We start from the raw sequence: 19772 nt of genomic DNA on the forward strand, positions 1-19772 counted from the left end.
ATATTTCCACTGCTATTTTTAACACCCATGTTGTTGGGTTTTTTTTTCTTTTTCTTTTTTTTTTGTCTTCAGAGATCATGGCTCTGATTGTATGGTTTAAATCAGTCTATTCTCAATCATAATTTTTGTTTCATCTGTTTGGGTTTCTTTTTTTTTGTAAACAGCTTTATGAGGTGTAATTTATATACAAAGAACTGCACATCCTTAATGTGTACAGTTTGGTGAGCTTGGACATTTATAAATACCACATCTTTAATTTTTAAAATTAGAAGAAAATTGTTGACAGAGGACCTCATCCTCAAAAGCTGTAACTAAATAACTTCTGGACTATTTAGCAGAAATAGTCAAACATACCCCAAATTGAAGTGATGATTATAATGTATTTAAATTTTAATATGAATCTCCTGTCATGAATTTTAAGAATTGTGTGACAGGTGCTGTAACTGAGTATCTATGTAATGAAAACCTTTAAGAAGTATTTGGAAAGTTGAGGGAGAAAGATAAGAAACTCGGTCAGCAGTCACTGCACATTTTAAAAGCCAGGTACAGTTAGAATGTAGTTTCACATGCCAATTAAGAAATTCCACCTACCAATTAAGGAAATTCTTAGCCTCTTATTTAATCACAGACCCCTTTCAAATTTGTTTAAGAGGTATGTTCTCTTGCCTGCACAAAAGTTTACACATAAAATAATCTGTGCTTAAAATTTAGAGGGTTTATAGACATTCTGAATCCAGAATCCTAGTTGAAGAACCAATTAAGGGATTAAAAAAAAAAAACAACCCAACAAGGTGCAGTGTTTTAATTAATTGAACATTGATTAGTACTGTTGGGGGAGTCTGATCTATCCAGATAGTTGAGGCCCAGTGTGTCCTTAATCAATTGGGTCTATAGACCCAATGCTGGGACATAGGGGCACACCCTCTACTCTGCCGGGGCGGGACAAAGGGGCACACCCTCTACTCTGCCGGGTCCCTGCGTCCTTGAGCCCCCCACTGGAACCACGCCCGGCACTGGCTGTGCCGTCTGAACCGGGTCTAGTTGATGAGCACTCCCAGCCTCGAGCTTATGTACAATTAAAAATAAGCAAAGTAGAACAGCAGTTTTCCAATGGTGGAAGAAATAACAACATGATGTCGCTCTGGGAAAGCAATTTAATATTTAGAAATAGGTTTAGGATTTCCGTTCAGTAAATGCCCAGAACCATGAGACTGAGGAGAAATCAGTGGCTACAGCCTCTGGGCCTGAGTTGTAACAGGTGCTTCTGGAACACGGCACTCGGTGTTCATCGCCACCTCGGAGACTGGCAGACGGTGGCCAACAGCCATGCCTTCTATTTCGTGACCAGAAAAGGGCTTTAGCAGAACCCTCTCTGTGTGTGGCTAAGACAAATGAAGAAAGAATGGGGTGATCTGAGGAGACCTGAATGGATCCAGGCTTTGTCTAGACTTCTTCCTTTCCCAAGGAAAGTGGTGCGGTAGAGTTCGGACCCTAGACAAGGGGGAGCAGAGTGGATTCTCACTGACTGTGGAGACTCCTCCCCTGCCTTCCTTTCCTGAGGGCAGGAGCGGTGTCTACACATGGACGGCTGTCCCTGGGCTGACAGTAATACTGACCTATGGGCGTGTTTGAGGCTGACCTGTTGGTTCCATAGCAGATGTTTATTTAGCATCCACTGTTCGGCCCCAGAAATAGTGAGACTTTTTGACCCCTTGTATGGCTTATGGTTTTAGTTTAGGAGGTAAATAAGATATAGTATAGCAGGTGCTATAAGAGAAGAGTTGGAACAAAGTCTCTGTAAATAAAAAATTAAAGCCATAACCCTGGCCAGGTGGCTTAGTTGGTTGGATCATTATCCCATACACCAAAAGGCTGAGAGTTCAATTCCCAGTCTGGGCACATGGGAGAGGCAACCAACTGGTACTTCTCACACATCTCTCTCTGTCTCTTTCTCTCTCTTCTGTCTCTCTCTCTCTCTCCCTTCCATCCTCCCTCTTTTTCCTACCCTTGCTCTCTCTCTAAAATCCATAAACATGTTCTTGGGTGAGGATTAAACAAAATTAAGGTCATAAATTCAGGTGGACAAAATAGCCCATGTTCTAGTCATCTAGTCTTGCCAATACACTCCTTCTTATTGTTTCTCTGTGGTTGTCTGTGTTTGGTGCAGACACAATCTCTCTCTCTCTCACCACCCCCCCACACACTCACACACTGGAAGACCACTATTTGAGGGTTTCTAGCTAAATCATTACCCCCGAACTGTCCTTGATGAGCACATGTATTTCTGAGTCAGGACTATAAAAGTTAAACATTGTTACATTTAAAGAGCTCCCTAACCCCCCTCCATCTAGGAACATCTGTAAGAATTTCATGCTCTTGCTTTGGCTTTCCATAGAAACTCATTCCACATGAAGCCAGCCATCTACAGTGCAAACCTCGGCAAGTCAGGGTATCATTCTCCCCTGCGGTCCAGGAATGATCAGTTGGGATCGTCTCATCATACACCTCCACCCTCCAGTGACTCTCTATAAACAAAGCTCTCCTTAAGGCCATCTCTCTTGAAGGTGCCAACACTTGAACCAGAAATCTATTTGTATTATATGTAGAAGCTGAAAGCAATCCGTTAAATAAATGCATCCAATTTCTGTTGCCTGGAAGCAACTGCGTATTTATTACTGACCCAACAGTTTGACCTATTGCTACCATAAACCAAATGAGTGTTATCTTGTGCAGCTTTAAAGATAGTTATCAGTCAAGCAATAAAAAAATACTGAGTGTCTGCTGGGGCGTTTTATATTTTTGTGCTTTGTTACTAGCAAATGCACTGATGTGCATTCTCAAATGAAAAATCAATGACAATAATGAAAACCAAGCTATCAGGCATCCCTTACTTAGTTACACTGTATTTAGAAAATGCTTTTATGCTTTTTTTACCCCTTGCTCCCTGGTCCACCCTGACTTAAATTAAAAAAAAAAATTGTGGAAGGGACTTGAGGTGTCAGGACTATAAGGTGTCATAGGAAAGAAAAAGTCCTGGAAAGTGAGGAATTATTAATACTGCTGGGGGTAGGAAATATGACTTCGAACCCCATACAATGAGCAGAAAATGCTTTAAGTCCTATTGCAGCCAGAGGGCATGGTTTCAGAGCCAGGGTTTCCAGTTTGCTTTTTAACCCAGCTCTTGGCTTTTGTCCAAATACTGAGCACTTACAAGGGGCCCTGGATGAGTCATGTGTCCCTTCAGTGGAAATATTTTTGTCTGAGGGTCCCGGCACCCCAGGTGAGGGGAGCCCACCTTGCCATGGACATCAGAACCCTGCAATATTCACATCATGCCAGCCCTCACTGAACTGGGGCTGAGGAGTCCGAATAGGGGAGTGGAGAAAGGAAATTTATTTTCCCTCAAAGACCACAGGGGTGACTCTGACCTCCTTGTTCTCTCTGCTTCCTGGCCATTTTCTTACTTTCTAGTCAGTTCATTGCTTGACAAATGCAAAACTAATATACAGCTGGAGACAAAGGAATTTCCATTTAAATAAATTCATTGCTAAAAAATCATCTTTTAAAAAAGTTTAATGTGGGGAGTATAATTACCTAGAGAGGGAATCCACCCCTCTTTTGTCCTCTGTTAACATGGATGAAGAGGAATGGGCTGTGAGCAAACCCAACAGGGTGGTAGCCAGTGACTCCTGTCTCGGGGTCTCTTCGTGCAGAATGTCCCCACTTCGAGGTTCTTTACCGAATGAACTCTGTCCCTCAGAGACCAAGTAGAAGTCCCAGCAGTCCGCGTGGTCCGTCATGTGCCAGTGGGGCAGGGTGAGGGTTTATCTCGCAGGATTACGCAAAGGTCATTTCCATCAGACCGTTTGTCAAGAATTATTGTAAGGCAAAAGAATAAATTTAAATTTACATGGCCATTGGGTGGATTGCTTTCTTGAGTTTTCTTAGATTCTGTATTTATTTGACATCCATTAATTAGGCAAACTAACAGCTAGAGTTGTTTATACCTCTCTTGCTGTCCAGAGCTCATTTCCCTCACCACTCCCTTTAGCTGACTCTCAACACACCAAGCCCAGGAGAGCCCCGTCCTAAATCAGCTCAGGGCCAGGTACCAGGCAGCTGGGGGCTGCCCTTCACCCCTAAGCTGTTTCCCCTGCCCTGCCTTGACTTCCCCGTGGAAACCCCAGCACAGGCCTGTGCCTGCTCATTCCTTTTCTGCCTCATGACTGACTCGCACTGGTGCTTCCCCTGTGGGCCTGCCTGGCGTGGTGAGCCTCTCATTTCTAGGGAAACTGAATAACATTCAGTTTTGCTTTCCATGACATTGACCTCTCTGTGTGGTCGCTCAGTTATCTTTATAAATTAAGATCTGCACCCTGGCTGGTGTGACTCAGTGGATTGAGTGCCGGCCTGTGAACCAAAGGGTCACCAGTTCAATTCCCAGTCAGGGCACATGCCTGGGTTGCGGGCCAGGTCCCCAGTTGGGGGCATGCAAGAGGCAACTGGTTGATGTATCTCTCATATTGATGTTTCTCTCCCTTTCTTTCCTTTCCCCTTCTCCACTCTCTAAAAATGAATAAATAAAATCTAAAAAAAATTCTGGGCACAGATCAGTTGCTTTTGGAGGTTGTCATCCAATCAATAAGCAAGGGCTTTTGAGCAGCAAGTATTTGCCAGGTCTTGTGCTTGGTTCTGGGATGATTTTTTTAATGTTGAAAACTTACAACTTTGTTGGAGAGGTGGGTCATATTTTTGAAAGTAACTAAATGTACAAGACTGCACTATAAGTGCCTTGTGGATGACACGAACCAGAACCTCTGGAGGAGTTGGAAAGAAAGCCCAGGCTTAGGCAATCAGGGAGACCTCACTGACAGACTGCTCTGCACTCAGGCCGGAGCAGTGGCTAGCGTTCAGATAAAGAGATGGAGAGACTGTTCCAATTAGGAGCAGCAGCACGATCAAAGTCACCACGCAGTGTGTGCATATGGCATGCTTGCAGGAGGCCGAGCACGTGGAGGAGATGCGGGGAGATTTTCAGAGGCAGGAAAAGAGTGGCTGGAGCTTCTTACTACTAATAATTAGGTCTCACATTTGTCTTAACACCTTTTAGTTGATCAAACACACACACTTTATTTTATGAGGAAGATCTTGCTGTGTTTTTCAGACGTAAAAAGTCTGTCAGGGAAAAGAAGGCATCGCAGAGTAAGTTCTCTGGACTGTGGGAAGTGCAGCAGCAGAGGTGCCCAGGATGGGTGCTGTGAGAGCCCAGTCCCACCCTGAGGTGTGGTGTGGGGAAGGTGCATCAGGGAAGGCTTTCTGGAGGAGGCACAGGAGAGCGGGGTCTTGAAGGATAGGTCATTGAAGGAAAGGAAGATCATTCCAGGCAGAGGGAACAACATGAGCTAAGGCAAGAGGTCAGCATTTTTGGTACGACCAGAAACGAAGTTGGTACCCTGGCTTTCTGTTTCCAGAAGAGGTGTGTTCTAGTTGGCTGGGAATTTATCACATCTAGCTGGAAGTAGTTGGTCCAGTCATTTTACATAAAACACTTTTTTCCTGTTATTTTTCATTCCTACTATGTTCAGAGGAGAGTAGCCAAAATTGAAAATAAAGTTTATAGAAGAAATTTATTTCCAGATGGTTTCAGTGAGAGATTTGTGCTTGTGTGTGTATGTACAAAAGGGACTACCTAAATGAGTTCCTAAAATGGAGATGGAAGCCCCTAGCGTGTTTCCACTTTTCGGAGGCAAGCACGTTCTTTGAGGAGCAAACACTGTAACAGTGTGGTACAGACAGCCTTTGCTTCTCGTCCTGCACAGCGCAGGTGCCTTTGCTTGTGCCTGTGCACCTGAACATCAGTGTCACTCGGCATCGGGCACCGAAGCACTGGTGTGCTGTCAGCTGTGTGTGCTCAGCATGAGTTCACGAAGTAAAGGTGATTCTAGGGCTCTGAGTCCTCCAGGGAGGAGAGGGAAAAGGAGGGGTGAGGAGAGGGAAAAGGAGGGGTAGATTTCTCTGCTCATACCTGTAACATGGCACTGCCTCGTTCTTCCAAGAACAACCTTATCGTGGCCTCCAAGGGCCCAGGAGCGGGTCCCTGTCCCTTTCCAGCCTCACCCCCTTCTACTGACATGACATTAAGGTTCTGGGTTTCTTCTCACCTCAGGGCCTTTTGCACAATCTGGTCCTTCTGCCTGGAAAGTGGTCCCCCCTCCTCTTGGCTGAGTTAACTTTGGTGATTCTCCAGATCTCACTCAAACACCAGGCAGTGCATCTCAGACCCGCAAAGTAGATCAGATCCTCACATGTTCTCATCACTCATGGCCCTAATACTATTAGTTACTAGTGTAATTAATTGTGGAAGTAGTGGTCGAATGTCCCCTTGCAAGCATACAAGCTCTAGGGGAAAAGGGATGGTGTTTACTTTGCTCCCCGCTGCATCTGCAGACCATTTATCGAAGAAGGTGGTCAGTTGACATACGTGAAAGTAAAGAAGAGGTGGAAGGAGGGGAGGAAGAAAGAAATGCACAAGTCGCTCCATGTGTGTATCATCAAGCGTGTCTGTGGTCCGCTATTTAAAACAGCTTTAATGAGGTGTAACTGACATACAGTAAACGATGTACATTGAAGTGCACGGGTTGATCAGTTTTGACACATGTAAGCACAAATAAACTATCCCCATCATCAAGATATAATGGACGTAATCCATCACTCTCCCAAAATTTTCTATATGCCCCCCACAATCTCTCCCTCCAACCTCCCCGCACCCCAGGCAACCACCAATCTGCTTTCTGTCACTGTAGATTAATTTGCACTTTCTAGCGTTTCATCTAAATGGAAGCTACAGTTTGTAGTCCTTTTTTTTGCTTGGTTGCTTTTACTCAGCATAATTGTCTTGAGATTCATCTATGTTGTTCTGTATATCAGTAGTGCATTGCCTTTGTTGCTGCATAGTATTCCATTATATCATAATTTGTTTATGCATTTCCTCAGTTGATAAACATTTGGGTTGTTTCAAGTTTTGAGCTATGAAAAATAATGTATTTCTGAACATCTGTGTGTGAAAGTCTTCTCATGGCCTGGCCGTATGCTTTCATTTCTCTTGGGTAAACACGTAGGGGAAGAATGGCTAGGTCATATGGTAGATGTAAGTTTAATTTTTTAAGAAACTGACTGTTATTGGCTTTTCAACCCATCTGCTCCCAGCAAAATGTTGTGAAGATTGATATCATAATTCTAAAGTATGTTTTCAGTCCTTCAGGAAAAAAAGCAGCCCACGGTGTGGTGGGACGGGAATTGAGGACGAGAGCGAGCACGATCACGTTTTCATTTTAGCGCGGCCCGAGAAGCGACAGCAGGTCTCTCCCCCTGGCTCTGAGTGTCTCTGTCCTCCCTCACGGCACACGGTGTCTCCTGCTCTCCCAGTCTTCCCTAGACATGCCTCTGGGTCCTTCAAACGCTGAAAACATAATAGTGAGGCAAAGGTCCACATTTAACTGCGATCCAGCCCGTTCTGCTGTACACACACCTTTGTCACAAGAAACTTCTGCAAAGTCCAAAGCCCTAATCAATTTGTCTCTGTTTTTCTCAGGGGACACTTGAACTGGCTTCAGCTGGACCGAAGAGTATTGGAACATGACTTCCCCAAAAAGTCGGGACCAGTGGTTTTATACTTCTGTGTCAGGTATGTACGCCTGGTATCCACTCTTCTGTTCCTTCTTTTTCTCTTTGTCAGGAAAGTCTGGGAGGGTATAGTGATCAAAGGAAAGGAAATCGAGGTCGTCTCGGTTCGTTACCAGGAATAGAGATCGTGGCATAGCTGCATTTCCAGTAGATACCAACACAGAGCATGAGTGTGTGCGGCATGTGAGTGTGTGTGCACCGGCACACGTGTTCGTGCTCTTGCATAGGAGGCTTGTGTGGAATACAGAAACAAGCTTTCTTTTAACTTTTTGAAAAGATTTTATTTATGTATTTTTAGACAGAGGGGAAGGGAGGGAGAAAGAGAGGGAGAGAAACACAGTATGTTGTTGTGAGCACCCCTACAGGGGACCTGGCCCGCAACCCAGGCACGTGCCCTGACTGGGAATCAAATCGGTGACCCTTTGGTTCACAGGCTGGTGCTCAATCCACTGAGCCACACCAGCCAGGGCTTTTTTTTTTCACTTTTTGTGAGGGGCATATATCTCAAACTAAACTGAGTTTCTTACAATAACACAAACGCTTGGGTTCTGTTTTGGTGGCTGTTTGAAGCTACAAAACAGAAGCTTATATATTCTTTCCTTCTAACACAAGTGCCACTTGGCCTCTTGAAACTTACCACTTTCTCCCAAAACGGAGTAGTTGAACCCCAGCACTAAGCCACAGGTCAATGCACTCTCTGGTAATGGAGGATATAATATCATATGATACAATATAATATCAGAAACAGTGGGCGTTTCCTGTTCACTAATCTATTGTAAGTTTTATTTTGTGACTGCAGAGAACTGGATTTACTTCTTGTAGTTAATATGTGCAATAATCTTAGGAAGTCGACCAGAGTTACCACATTGGTTTGCAGGAGGTTGTGTGAAGCCGGAGGGCATCATGTCGTGGGTTCTGGGGAAAGCACAAATCGTAGCAAGACTGGAGTCTGAGCCCCAGTCAGTGGAGCCAGAACCCTTTGGCTTTATCAGGTTTCTGTCCAGCACCTTCACTGAAATACGATCGCAGAGACGTTGGGCGCGAGTGCCTCGGTCTGCCAGTGGGCACTGGCCCTTCCATGCAGTAGATGGACCCAGCTCTTTTAAAATGTTGTGAACAGGAGTACGAGAGCTGGATATTGATTTACTGCAGTTTTACTACAATTCAACTCTTAAAGAGCATGGCCAGGAATGCAGATTTGGATGTAGCCATCCTGATACCACAGGAGGCACTAGAAGGGGCTAAAATCAAGGGTCAGGGCCCCATTTAACAGGCAGGGGTGTGTAGCTTTACACAGGCTGGTGGGGTAAATTTAAACTTGCATTTAATGACTTTAAAAAGTTGTTTTTAATCCTCAGTGGAGGATATGTTTATTGATCTTAGAGAGGACAGGGTAGGGAGCGGGGAGGGAGGTGGAGAGAGAGAGAAACATCGATTAGTTGCCTCCCATATGCACCCTGATCAGGAATAGAACCTGCAACCTTGGTATGTGCACTGGCGGGGAATCTAACCCACAACAACCCTTCGGTGTACGGGATGATGTTCCAACCCACTGAGCCACCCGGCCGGGGCTAATGCCTTTTTTATTTGTTTAACCCCTGGGAACCTATCAGAGCCAATCTTAGCCATTTTTATTACTGTTGGGCATGATTTCAATGTCATGTTCTTTGGGATGGTGTCTGCGTTTTCTCAGGTAAATGGAAAAGTAATGTTATAAAGCAAAGAGTAACCTGTAGTGGAAGGTGGCTGAGCACATTCACCATACGTACGTTAGGCTGTTTCCTCCTTTCTGGGGCTTTTCAACATCCTTAACTAAGAAGAGAAAGTACCGGGCTGCTTGTGTGTCAGGTTTTTTTTTTTTTTTCAGGTGTCTATGATCCCTTAGGCAGGGGTGTCCAACCTTTTGGCATCTCTGGTCACACTGGAAGAAGTAGAATTGTCTTGGGCCACATGTTAAATACATTATGACATGTAATCACAAAACAAATCTCACGATGTTTTAAGTAAATGTACGATTTTGCGTTGGGCTGTGTAACCATCCTTGGCCAGAGGTTGGACGCCCCTGCTAGAGGAAGGCTTGGGGCACCATGAGGCTGCCAGGGGAAGTGTTTGTCCCTGAGAATGTGCAGGTGGTTCGGAATCACTCCACACTGACTTCCATCTGTGACACCGGACACACAGAGGAAGCTGCAGGGCAGAACCAGTGATGATGACAGAGAGAACCGGGACTGGGTGAATGCAGACCCAATGATGCTTCTGCCACTGCCTCTCATTTTCCTACTTGGCCACAGCAGGCATCTCACAGAACCACAGAACATCTCACAGGCATCTTAGGAAAAACTCTCCAAGTGCACATTTAGGGAGAGACTTCCAACAGTATGACCACAGGCCAAGCTCTTTCTCCAGCTCATCGCAAAGCAGATCTTTCTGCAGAGCCTCTCGTTCCTATTTCCAGTTACCTCTGAGCCACCTGAGAACTTCAAACACAGCAGGTCCAAAGCCGAATTCCTGTCTTCTCTCCCACTCTCATGTCCTCAAATCTTCTGTGATCCCTTCAAACCTGGGACATCATTGTCCACTCAGTCATCAAGGCTTTTGGTCTTGAAGCTTTCTTCTTCCTCACCCTCTTACCTGCATTAGTTTTCAGCCGCTACTTCCCAAATCTCTGGTTGCCCTGCCCTCTCCTCATCTTCTGTCACTTGATCTATTGCAGCTGCCTCCCAGGGTGGGTGTCACTGGCCACAGAGGACCCTGGCTCCCAGAAACCCCATGCGCCTGAGTCCCCACTTTCCAGCTGGCTGAGCAGTGTAGGAATGAATCACTGATAGTTTGTTTCTTCCGAGAGAGGAAGCAGATTCTCTCATGGAGGTGAATTCTGCATTTTTACCTTGGTGTTCAACCTGGGAAGAAATCCCAACGTAAAACTTGGTGTCTTTCTAGGAATGACCAAGTCCCTTTTCTCCAGAGGAGTGGTATGATATATTGTCTTCCAGAAAGACCCAGACCTGGAATATGCTGGAGTCCAAACAAGGGTTTCCGTGTAGCTGAGCACATTCCCTGTGCCGGGATGCTGACCTTTCTGACGGGCGCATCCATCGCCCCCACATACCCGGACGCAGCCCGACTCTGCAGTCCCTCACAGCCTTTCTGCTTGTGTTTAAGCATCCACACATTGCATCTGTCTAATATGTGTCCAGTCAGCCTTTGTGGGAAAGTGCAATGAAACCACCTGAGAAAAGAGACGATGGAAAATGTCAAGCACTTTAAAGCCAAGTTTTAGGAATTCCTGGAGAGGTAATGTTAACCCTGTGTCACGGAGGGTCTGAGTTTGGGCTGCCATCTCTAGATGATTTGTCATTTGACATTTTTATATTCTTCCTCTATAAAGCATTCTCAAGACAAAACATTTGTGAGAGTGAGGCAGAATTACCGCCCCCTTTCGACCAAATAAGAAAAATAGGACCCAAATGTATTAAATCACATGAATTTGAACTCAGAGAATTCTGCTTCGACCTCGAAGCCAGAGTATGTCTTTTTAATGAGTATTTCTTCCCGGGAGGGCCTCAAGCTGTGTGACACTATAGGACATTCTCAAAATGGCAGGATGGAGGACTAAGAACCCATTTTCATTGATGCAAAATACAGACTAAAAGGGATCTGCTCCCGCAGCTCACCTGTCAGATCACCAGGGGTGATCACAGTGCCTTCTGGGCCTCACTATCACCTAAAAGGAAACAGGTCAGACAGAAGGGAACTACCTGTTTATTACTCAGGATGATTATTAATCTTCGCAACAACCCTAGAAGCAGAAATTGTTCATTATTCCTAACGAAAGATAGGAGATGGGTGCCCAAGAGTGTCAGGTAAATTCTCCCCCAGCGTGACCAGTCAGCCATGGCATCTGTTAAGCCAGAGCCGACTCCAAACCCCGGGCCCTGCCCCGTTCTCCATGCTGCCTGCCTCATAAGCAGAAAGCAACATGACAGTTGTTTATTAGAGTGCCACGGTTGCTCCCTTTGCAGGAGGGCCAGAGGCACCCAAGTCAAGATCCATGGCCTTGGCTCATCTCGCATTCCACACTTGGCCCTGTCTGCCGAACCAGCATCCATCTGCAGAGATGGTGGTGGGGACAGATGTCCCCAGCACCGGGTGAGAGGCGCGTGGAGAGCAGCCCTCCGAGGCCTGGCATTCCTGTTTAGCACTGCCAACTCGAATACCATTGGCAGAGCACCTCCTGAAGGGCAAAGCCACAGTCACAGAGCTTGGTGGCCTATTGGAAACTCCACATCAAGCAACAAGGAGTATTTATGCATTTTCCCCAACTTCTAAGATCCGAGCAGCTGTGCTGTTTCCTGTCCCTCACAGGGACAATGATGGCATGGGTCTAAAATGAGATGCCTGCTAACAGAGCTTGCTGGACCTCAGCTGGGTGTGCCGGTGAAGATTTCAGCTCTGTTGAAACTGTGATCATCAGAGATATTTGGCTGCAGAAACTCACAGCAGTCTCAATTATCCTTCTCATTAGGATCACTCCTTTTTGCTTACCAAAAGTCAGCATTCCAAATGTGACATTTCTGTTTATTACAAAATGAAATCACTGGTCCATTTAATTAACACTCGCTGTAAATAGTCAGTGATTCCCCAGTGCCAAGGGGTGGATGTGAGAGGGAAGAGGAGGGAGCCCGGCTGACGTCATTTGGCTGGACGTTGTGCAGTCCGCTGCAGTCTGAGGCTTCCACAGGTTACAGGCGTCAGGGCCTCTTGCATGTTTGATGTGTGCAAATACATAATGACATAGCAGAAATTGATTCCTACTTCAGACAGTGTGATAAAATATTACTGGGTTGGGATCACCGGGCCAGGTATTGTGTGACATTGTTCATGGGGCCCAAAGAACACTCTTGGCCAGGTGTGCCCTTGGCCTGGAACACCATTCCCTAAGATTCAGTGCTGCTAAGTCTGCTAAGAACCTGTTAAAAGTGTAGGTTTTGTTATGATTCGGGTACGTTGAGGCTGATAGATCAGGAGACAGCTGCCATTGAAGACAGTTAGCTACTTGTAGTTCACAAGAGGAGGGGGCGCACCAGGCCAGGTGGGGGTGCACCAGGCTCTGTCAGGAGGCAGAGGGACAGGAGGGACAGGGAACTGTGGGCAAGAACCTGTCTGTATTGTTGTTTCTGTGGAAGGAATGGGTGAGGATTGGCTACTTTGAATAATTTCCATGGGCTGTGGGGCAGAGGGGCTGTCCCAAGTTGTTCATCCTGGCTCTGGAGCAATTAGGGTAGGTGGGTAGTGGCCCTGAGTGTGAGAGACTGGCAGAGGAGACAGGAAGGGTGTGTGAGCTCTGAACTGGTTGGTCTGCATGGGAAAGTCATGCTCACAGGTGAGTCCTTTACTATCTCTAGGTATTGGCTGATGCTGGGAGTTCCCTGACGTCTTATTAACCCATGGTTAACACAGAACCAAACTTGGAATTGTCCGTTCAGACACTCTGAATCTACAGATCATGTTTTTGGGTTTACCCAGAGACCTGGAATTTTCTTTGTGAACTGGGTGTGTGAGGAAGCTGTGCACCTGTAGTTAAAGAAATGCAACATCGCCACCTACTGCCAAAAATGAGGACTTTTGACAAGGCGCTTGGGAAAATTTAAAAAACAAAAAAAAAACAGAACTGGTTATAAGAAGAAGAAGGAAATTAAAAATCTCGACTTTGAACCGAAACCACCACCACTTCCCATTTCCTCAGAAGTCGCTTCTGCCTGGTGCGCTGGGCCTCGGCGGTGAACGGAGGTGTCTGAGGTCTGTTTCCCTCTGGGCAGTTTTGACTCATCATCAGTTCCCTAGCACAGATGGAAACCTCGGGATGGATTAAAATATCCAAGGTTACAGAATAATAATATGACAGGCCTGGAACTCACAGGGTTTTCCAGGCTGTTTCTCAGTGATAAAGGTTAACAGGAAACCACTTTACAGTTTCTGTCAAGAGGAGGTGATGTTTTTTCTTCATCTGTGAATATCCTTGTTATTTCCTCTACATTCCTGCCTCTTGGACAGCCAGACGACACAGACCTCAGTGGAAATGAAAGCTGTCACACACAAAAAGTAGAACTTGCCATCTCATTTCAGTTTTCCATTATTAGAAAGTTGAAAGGGGGATTGTTATGTTTCCTTAATATACTGTTGAGAAAACAGGGGCTGGAGAGACAGAATGTCTTCACTCTTTAATTCTTGAGAATTATAAAACATACAATAAAGACCTAAGGCATTACTTTGAAAATAAAGTTATTTCAGACCCAACAGGTTTAGACTCAAAATGATTATTTCCCAAGAAGCCTCTGCTGTCGTTCTGGCATTAGGGGTCAAGGCAAGCAGCAGCCCTGTTTGAACAACTTTCCCTGTTAACAGTGAGGGAAGGGGCAGAGGGCAGGGGCTGGAGGTGGAATGTAAAACTCCCTAACCTAGAACTCTGTGACATCTGTATTTCTCCTCCCTCCTGCATCGCCTTCATTGCTCATTTCACTGTTCTGTAAGAACCTCTGCCAACGGTGAGTGAACAGTTGAGAATCAGAGTTTCAGTCACAGATACTTAGTAAGCTTACATGTATGTCAGGCGCTGTAGTGGCGCTGGAGATGCCTCACTACAAGGAGGTAGCATCGGCAGCCTAGTAAGAAGACATCCCAGGGAACAATTACAGGACCATGAGGCAACACCAGAGGCAGAGCGTGTCATGGCGGGCAGGAGGAGCTCTTCTGGGGGAGAGTCAGCGCAATCAGATAAAATGTGTGGTGATCCTGAGCAAGGGCTGAAGGGAGTGGGAGTGAGTTGGGGTGTGGAGGGTTGTTTTGGGGACCGTGAGAGGAATAGCTTGAACCAAGACACAGAGCAAGCTTCATGTGTAATAGGCCACACCTGAACATCGCCCTGCTAAACATTCTTCTGAACCACCTAGAGTGGGGTCCAACCCCTTCTTTTCCTTTCCCTTTACTTACCTGAGTTTCCTCCTCCCTCCCCTCTTGCCTCCCTTCTTTCCTTTTTCTTCCTTCTTTCCTTTTTCATTTTGCTATTCCGACTACCCCTCTCCAGAAGCCCTTGACAATGGATGTCCATTTTCATTAAATTAAATTTAACTTACCTTGCTTTGAGATGTAGGATTTGCCACTGCATTGCAAGTCGCCATTGTTAGAGAACTGGAAGTTATATACAGCTTTGCAGTTCCTCTGACACCACTGCAGACGCTGTACACTGTACGCAGGCCGCCATGTCCCACAGTCCTTGCTCCAGGACGCAGATGCTTTCCTGTATTTGTTTGGTTGTTTATTTCTGTGGGGGAGGGGGTGCGATAGAGATCAACCAGCCTTCTCATTCCCAGGCTTTGCAAGAATGAGGGCCATATGGTACTTTCCAAAAATTCTGTAGACTCTCGCATGGTGGTAATTGCACTGAGAGCTGTTGATCGAAAGTATCTGCTAACACTTGAAGTTACTCTGGATTCACTCACAAATTTAAATGAATTTGTATTGTATTAATCACAACAGCCTCTGCACACATTTGAAAAATGACAGGACACATTATTTACTTAGTCTGTAGACCAAAGGTTGCTAATTCACGGGCCGTGGACTTGACCTAGCATATGGACATGTTTTGTTTGCCTTATACAATATTGGTTTGTTGGTTTTGCTGTTGTTATTGTTGTTTTAATCTGAATTAGTTTCCAGTACTTGAAAGCAATAGGCTTCTCAGATGTAGAACCACTGAGCGAGGCCTGCTGTCTTCTCTTACAGTCTGGGAAACAAGCCCAGAGAGATAGTGCGACCGGCCCTAAATCTCACAGAGCTGGGACCCGGTCACTGGCCTCTCGACTTCCTCCCCAGGACTCTTTCCATCAGTTGTAATGCTGTTCTAGAGCATTATACCCCTTGTTTCTTCTCTTTCCACACTCAGCGCCCTGTTGCTGTCCCTGGTTTCTACGAGGCAGGTATCCAGCGCCCTCCAAGAGTTGTCCGGCCCACTCAGAGCTCTCTTCCCCTCCAAGGCTCCGCATTTCAGCCGCCTGTTCCCGCTCCCGTCACCACGCCTCCTCCCTAGTGCAGCTGATCCTTAGACAAGTGCAAGAACCTTAACTAATTCAGGATTTAATAAGCTCCATGGTGGATGTGTAAAGGCTCATTTAATGTAAACTTAGATAATTTCAGCATGTTTAATCTTGAAAAAATTTATAAGCTCCATCTGGGTAAAAATTAAATTCTCATTTGGCTTAATACGCATTAATAGTTCAGGGTTACACTTTCACAACCCCCTGGATGTGCAGAAATCAAACCATGCATCGCCACCTTCGGGAAGAGTTCATAACCATTTCTAAGAGCAATATTCCCCCCTGCCCCCGATTTGATTAAGCAGAAGAAATTACCTTTTAAAAATCCAGCTCAACAATGATTAGGGCCAAAATGTGATATATCGGAAACAAATACCATTATAAAAAGAAAAGAAAAAAGGAAAGCAGGTGAGGGGAAGAAAGTAGACGGTCAAGTTTAAGTCCACTCTAAGAAGTTGATGGCAGGCCCAGTTCTTTGCCACAGTAAGGGCTCTCAAGCCTGATGGGCATAACCCGCTATAAATGAACTTGCAGAACACTGTTTTCTCTCAAAGCAGAGTCATGTGAAAATAGCAGATGATGCCTTTTTCTGGTGTTCGTTTAGGCTAGGGAGAGGGAGTCCTCACGTCAAATCCTGTAGCTCAGAGAATGGTTGATTGTCTGCGTGGTCAGTGCTTCGGGGACTCAGTGCAGTTTTTCCCTTCCAGGTTCTACATAGAAAGCATTTCGTACCTGAAGGATAATGCCACCATTGAGCTCTTCTTTCTGAACGCTAAGTCCTGCATCTACAAGGTAAGAACGTTCTCTTCCTGTTCAGAGTTTCCCATTGAAATCTGAAAATATCATTTGAAGGCAGAAATCCCAAGTGGTTGCCTCTGATGTGATTTTGTTGATTAGTAGGAGTAACTTATAAATGAACTACTATAAGTGCATGAGAACTCCATGCAACTAGAGCTACCGGTTTCATAATGTGACTCCTTCTGATCCCATCACTGTGTTTTGGCTCCTTGAGGTGTCCCTTAACATGGTCTTAGGGGTCTCCTTAACTTGGCAACCGAGGCAAAGAGGAAACCTAGGCAAGTATGGTGAATGCACTAGTCAACTTAGGTGTCACTAGTATGAATGAATTTCTTGTAACCAAGTGCATCTATATTTCACCATTTTTAGATGTTCTAGCAGTATCTCTGAAAAAGACACTATCGGATTTTGGGTGGGACAAATTTTTTTAATTGTGCTGAGATACAAAATTTATTCTCATAACCATTGATGAATGTACAGTTCCATGGTGCTGAGTACATTTACATCATTACCATTTACCTTCAGAATTCTTTCCCTCTTACAAAACTGGAACTCTGTACCCATTAAACAGTAACTCATTCCTCCTGTCTCCAGCCCCTGGCAGCCACCATTCTGCCTTCTGTCTCTGTGAATTTCTCTACTGTAGGTACCTCATATAAGTGGAATCACACAGTACAGGGTGGGACAAAGGGAGATTTACAATTGTTCATATGGAAAATAGTTCATATGGAAAATAATATAATAATTAATGACTATAATACAAAGATAAACTCTGTGTTTCACATACTCAGAACTGTAAGCCTACTTTTACCCCTCCCTGTATTCGTTCTTTTGTGACTGGCTTATTTCACTTAGTATTGTATCCTCAAGGTCAGTACATGTTGTAGCATGTGTCAGAATGGAAATTCCCTCCTTTTTAAAGATGAATAATTATATGGATGTGCCCCATCCTGTTTATTCATTCATTCATCAATGGACACTTGGTTTGCTTCCACCTTTTGACTATTGTGAATAATGTCGCTATGAACATGGATTTATAAATATCTGTACAAGACGGTTCCCTTTCTCCGCATCCTCACCGACACTTACCTTGTTTCTTCTTTTGTCAGGGCCATCCATCCAAATGGTGTGAGGTGGCATCTCACTGCGATTTTCATTTGCATTTCCCTAAAGATTACTGATGTGGAACATTTTTTCCCATGCTCATTGGTCATTTACACCTGTTCTTTAGCGAAATGTCTGTTCGAGGGACAGTTCTCAATTGGGTGGGACAGTCCCTTGCACTATACCCATTCCCCCACATTCTTGCAGGGTTCCCTTTCATTGGATGACCCAAATGCTCACAGCATGTCCAGCACACACCCGCTCCCTGGGGAGAGGGGCTTGCAAAACACCGCCTGGGCTGAGAGCCATGACCAGGAGAACGTATTAAAGTAAACACCCCCTCTGCTGGCCCCCAGCTTGCACCCTGTGCCTCGCCGATGCAGCTGTTAGCACACCGTGTCATGGTACCTGTCCAGGCCCTGCTGCGGCAGGCTGGGGGCTGTGGGGCTGAATCTTTGCAACACCTCGGAGAGGAATTCTATTGTACTTCTTGTCCCTGTTTTCCCGTGGGGAAGATGAGGCGCAGGGAGATTACACAGTTCGCCCGAGGTCACCTACCTAGTTCACAGCAGTGTCAGTCCCAACTGAGCTGGTTACCCTGTGCCCTGGAGGGCATACTGTCCTTAGAATGGAAAATGTCCCTGCAGCCAAAGAACTTCAAAGCCAAGTACACATGTTATAAAATGGTCAATGGCTGTAGTCGAAGGAGTCCAAGGAGATCCCACTACCTGTATTCATATTTAACTAAACCCCATTTTGGGCAATTTCAACAACCCATAACCGTTAACACACACAGATTGAAATGTGGTATCAGCCATCACTTTTCCTTCTGGAAGTACTTCAGCACACTCATTGCACAGAATACTTGCACCAAATGCAGAATTCAGAATAATGAGGGCCTGGTAGTGATCACATTCAGTTCTGTGAAAGGACCTCACTTGGCGATGGTTGCTGAGCCAGAACTTAAACTGGGCTCAAACCCAGAGCACTCAAGACTAGCACTTTGGGTTTTTGCTGAATGGAGGGAAAGGTTGTTAAATGTAGTTTCAGGAACTTGCAGATTCCTTCCTCTCTCCAAGCCCTTGTTTTCTCATTATAACGTGGAAATAATAATACCAACGTTACATACTTCACAGATGTGAGTATGTTGGTTTTTGTTTAAAAGAATGTGAGAGCACTTTGAAAACGTTCAGGAATAAAAAGTGAGCGCTGTCCACCAGGTGGCAGACACGGGCAGTAAATATCTGGATTCAACTGACCAAATGACGCCCGACCCTGACCGGGCAAGTAAAAGTTGCCCCAAATATCGGGCTTGTACAGAGGGAGAGACAGATTCTCTCTCTTTCTCTCTCTCTCTCTCTCTCTCTCTCTCTCTCTCTCGCTCTCGGGGCTGCTCAGTTCAGTCTAGTTACAAATGCCAATCAGGAGCTGAGGAATACAGCACTTCTGAGGACTCTGGGATTCATGGGAAATAAAAAAGAAGGATAAATAAATCGTTAGAACCAAGTGAAGGTGGTGATGCGGTCATTCATGATCATGTTGCCCACAGCATCAACCCGCCTGCCGACATGGGCAGCGTGTCCACCCAGAACCCGGGCTGCCTCGTCTCGGGCTGTGCTAGAGCTTGGTCGTGCCAGTGACCTGGGGATGGCCGTCCTACAGTTTATATAGGACACCAAATAGTGTCACAGACCACCTGTTTCTCTTCCTATCGTCAAAAATAGCATTTTAATTTGCATAAATTGACACTGGTAATTTAATTTTTAAAGAGTTCACATATCTTATTTGAGCCACGTGCATGGGGCTGGGCAGGGCATGTTAACTTTCCAGGGTTAACAGAGGAAACTGGTGTCAGTGAGGATAAGGGACTTACTCCAGCACAAAGAACCTGGTGTGACCTATTGTGCACAGTTGTAAACATGCCAAGACATTGGGAGCTCCAGTGGCCGAGTGCTTGGGATTAGGGATTCATTTAACTTTGGTATCCCAAGGACTTGGGTTCCCTTCCCAGCTCCTCCTCTTAGTAAATGTGGGTACCTTGTGATGATTCCAAGCTTAATGTTCCTCTTTGGTTTTCAAGAAGATTAAAAAACC

At 45.4% G+C, this 19772-nt stretch overlaps 1 protein-coding gene across 5 annotated transcripts in view; it reads left to right on the forward strand.

Annotated features, from left to right (window-relative positions):
* Positions 1-19772, forward strand: part of FRMD4A (FERM domain containing 4A) — a 445706-nt gene that overhangs the window by 298918 nt on the left and 127016 nt on the right. For all 5 annotated transcript variants that reach the window (XM_053922092.2, XM_071221290.1, XM_045183617.3 and 2 more), the window contains exons 4-5: positions 7592-7684; positions 16484-16568. In XM_053922092.2, the coding sequence (XP_053778067.1) occupies positions 7592-7684; positions 16484-16568 (178 nt within the window). The remainder of the gene's footprint in view (positions 1-7591; positions 7685-16483; positions 16569-19772) is intronic.

This window comes from Desmodus rotundus, chromosome 4 (genome assembly GCF_022682495.2).
Source record: "Desmodus rotundus isolate HL8 chromosome 4, HLdesRot8A.1, whole genome shotgun sequence".
NCBI classification, from domain to species: Eukaryota; Metazoa; Chordata; class Mammalia; order Chiroptera; family Phyllostomidae; genus Desmodus; species Desmodus rotundus.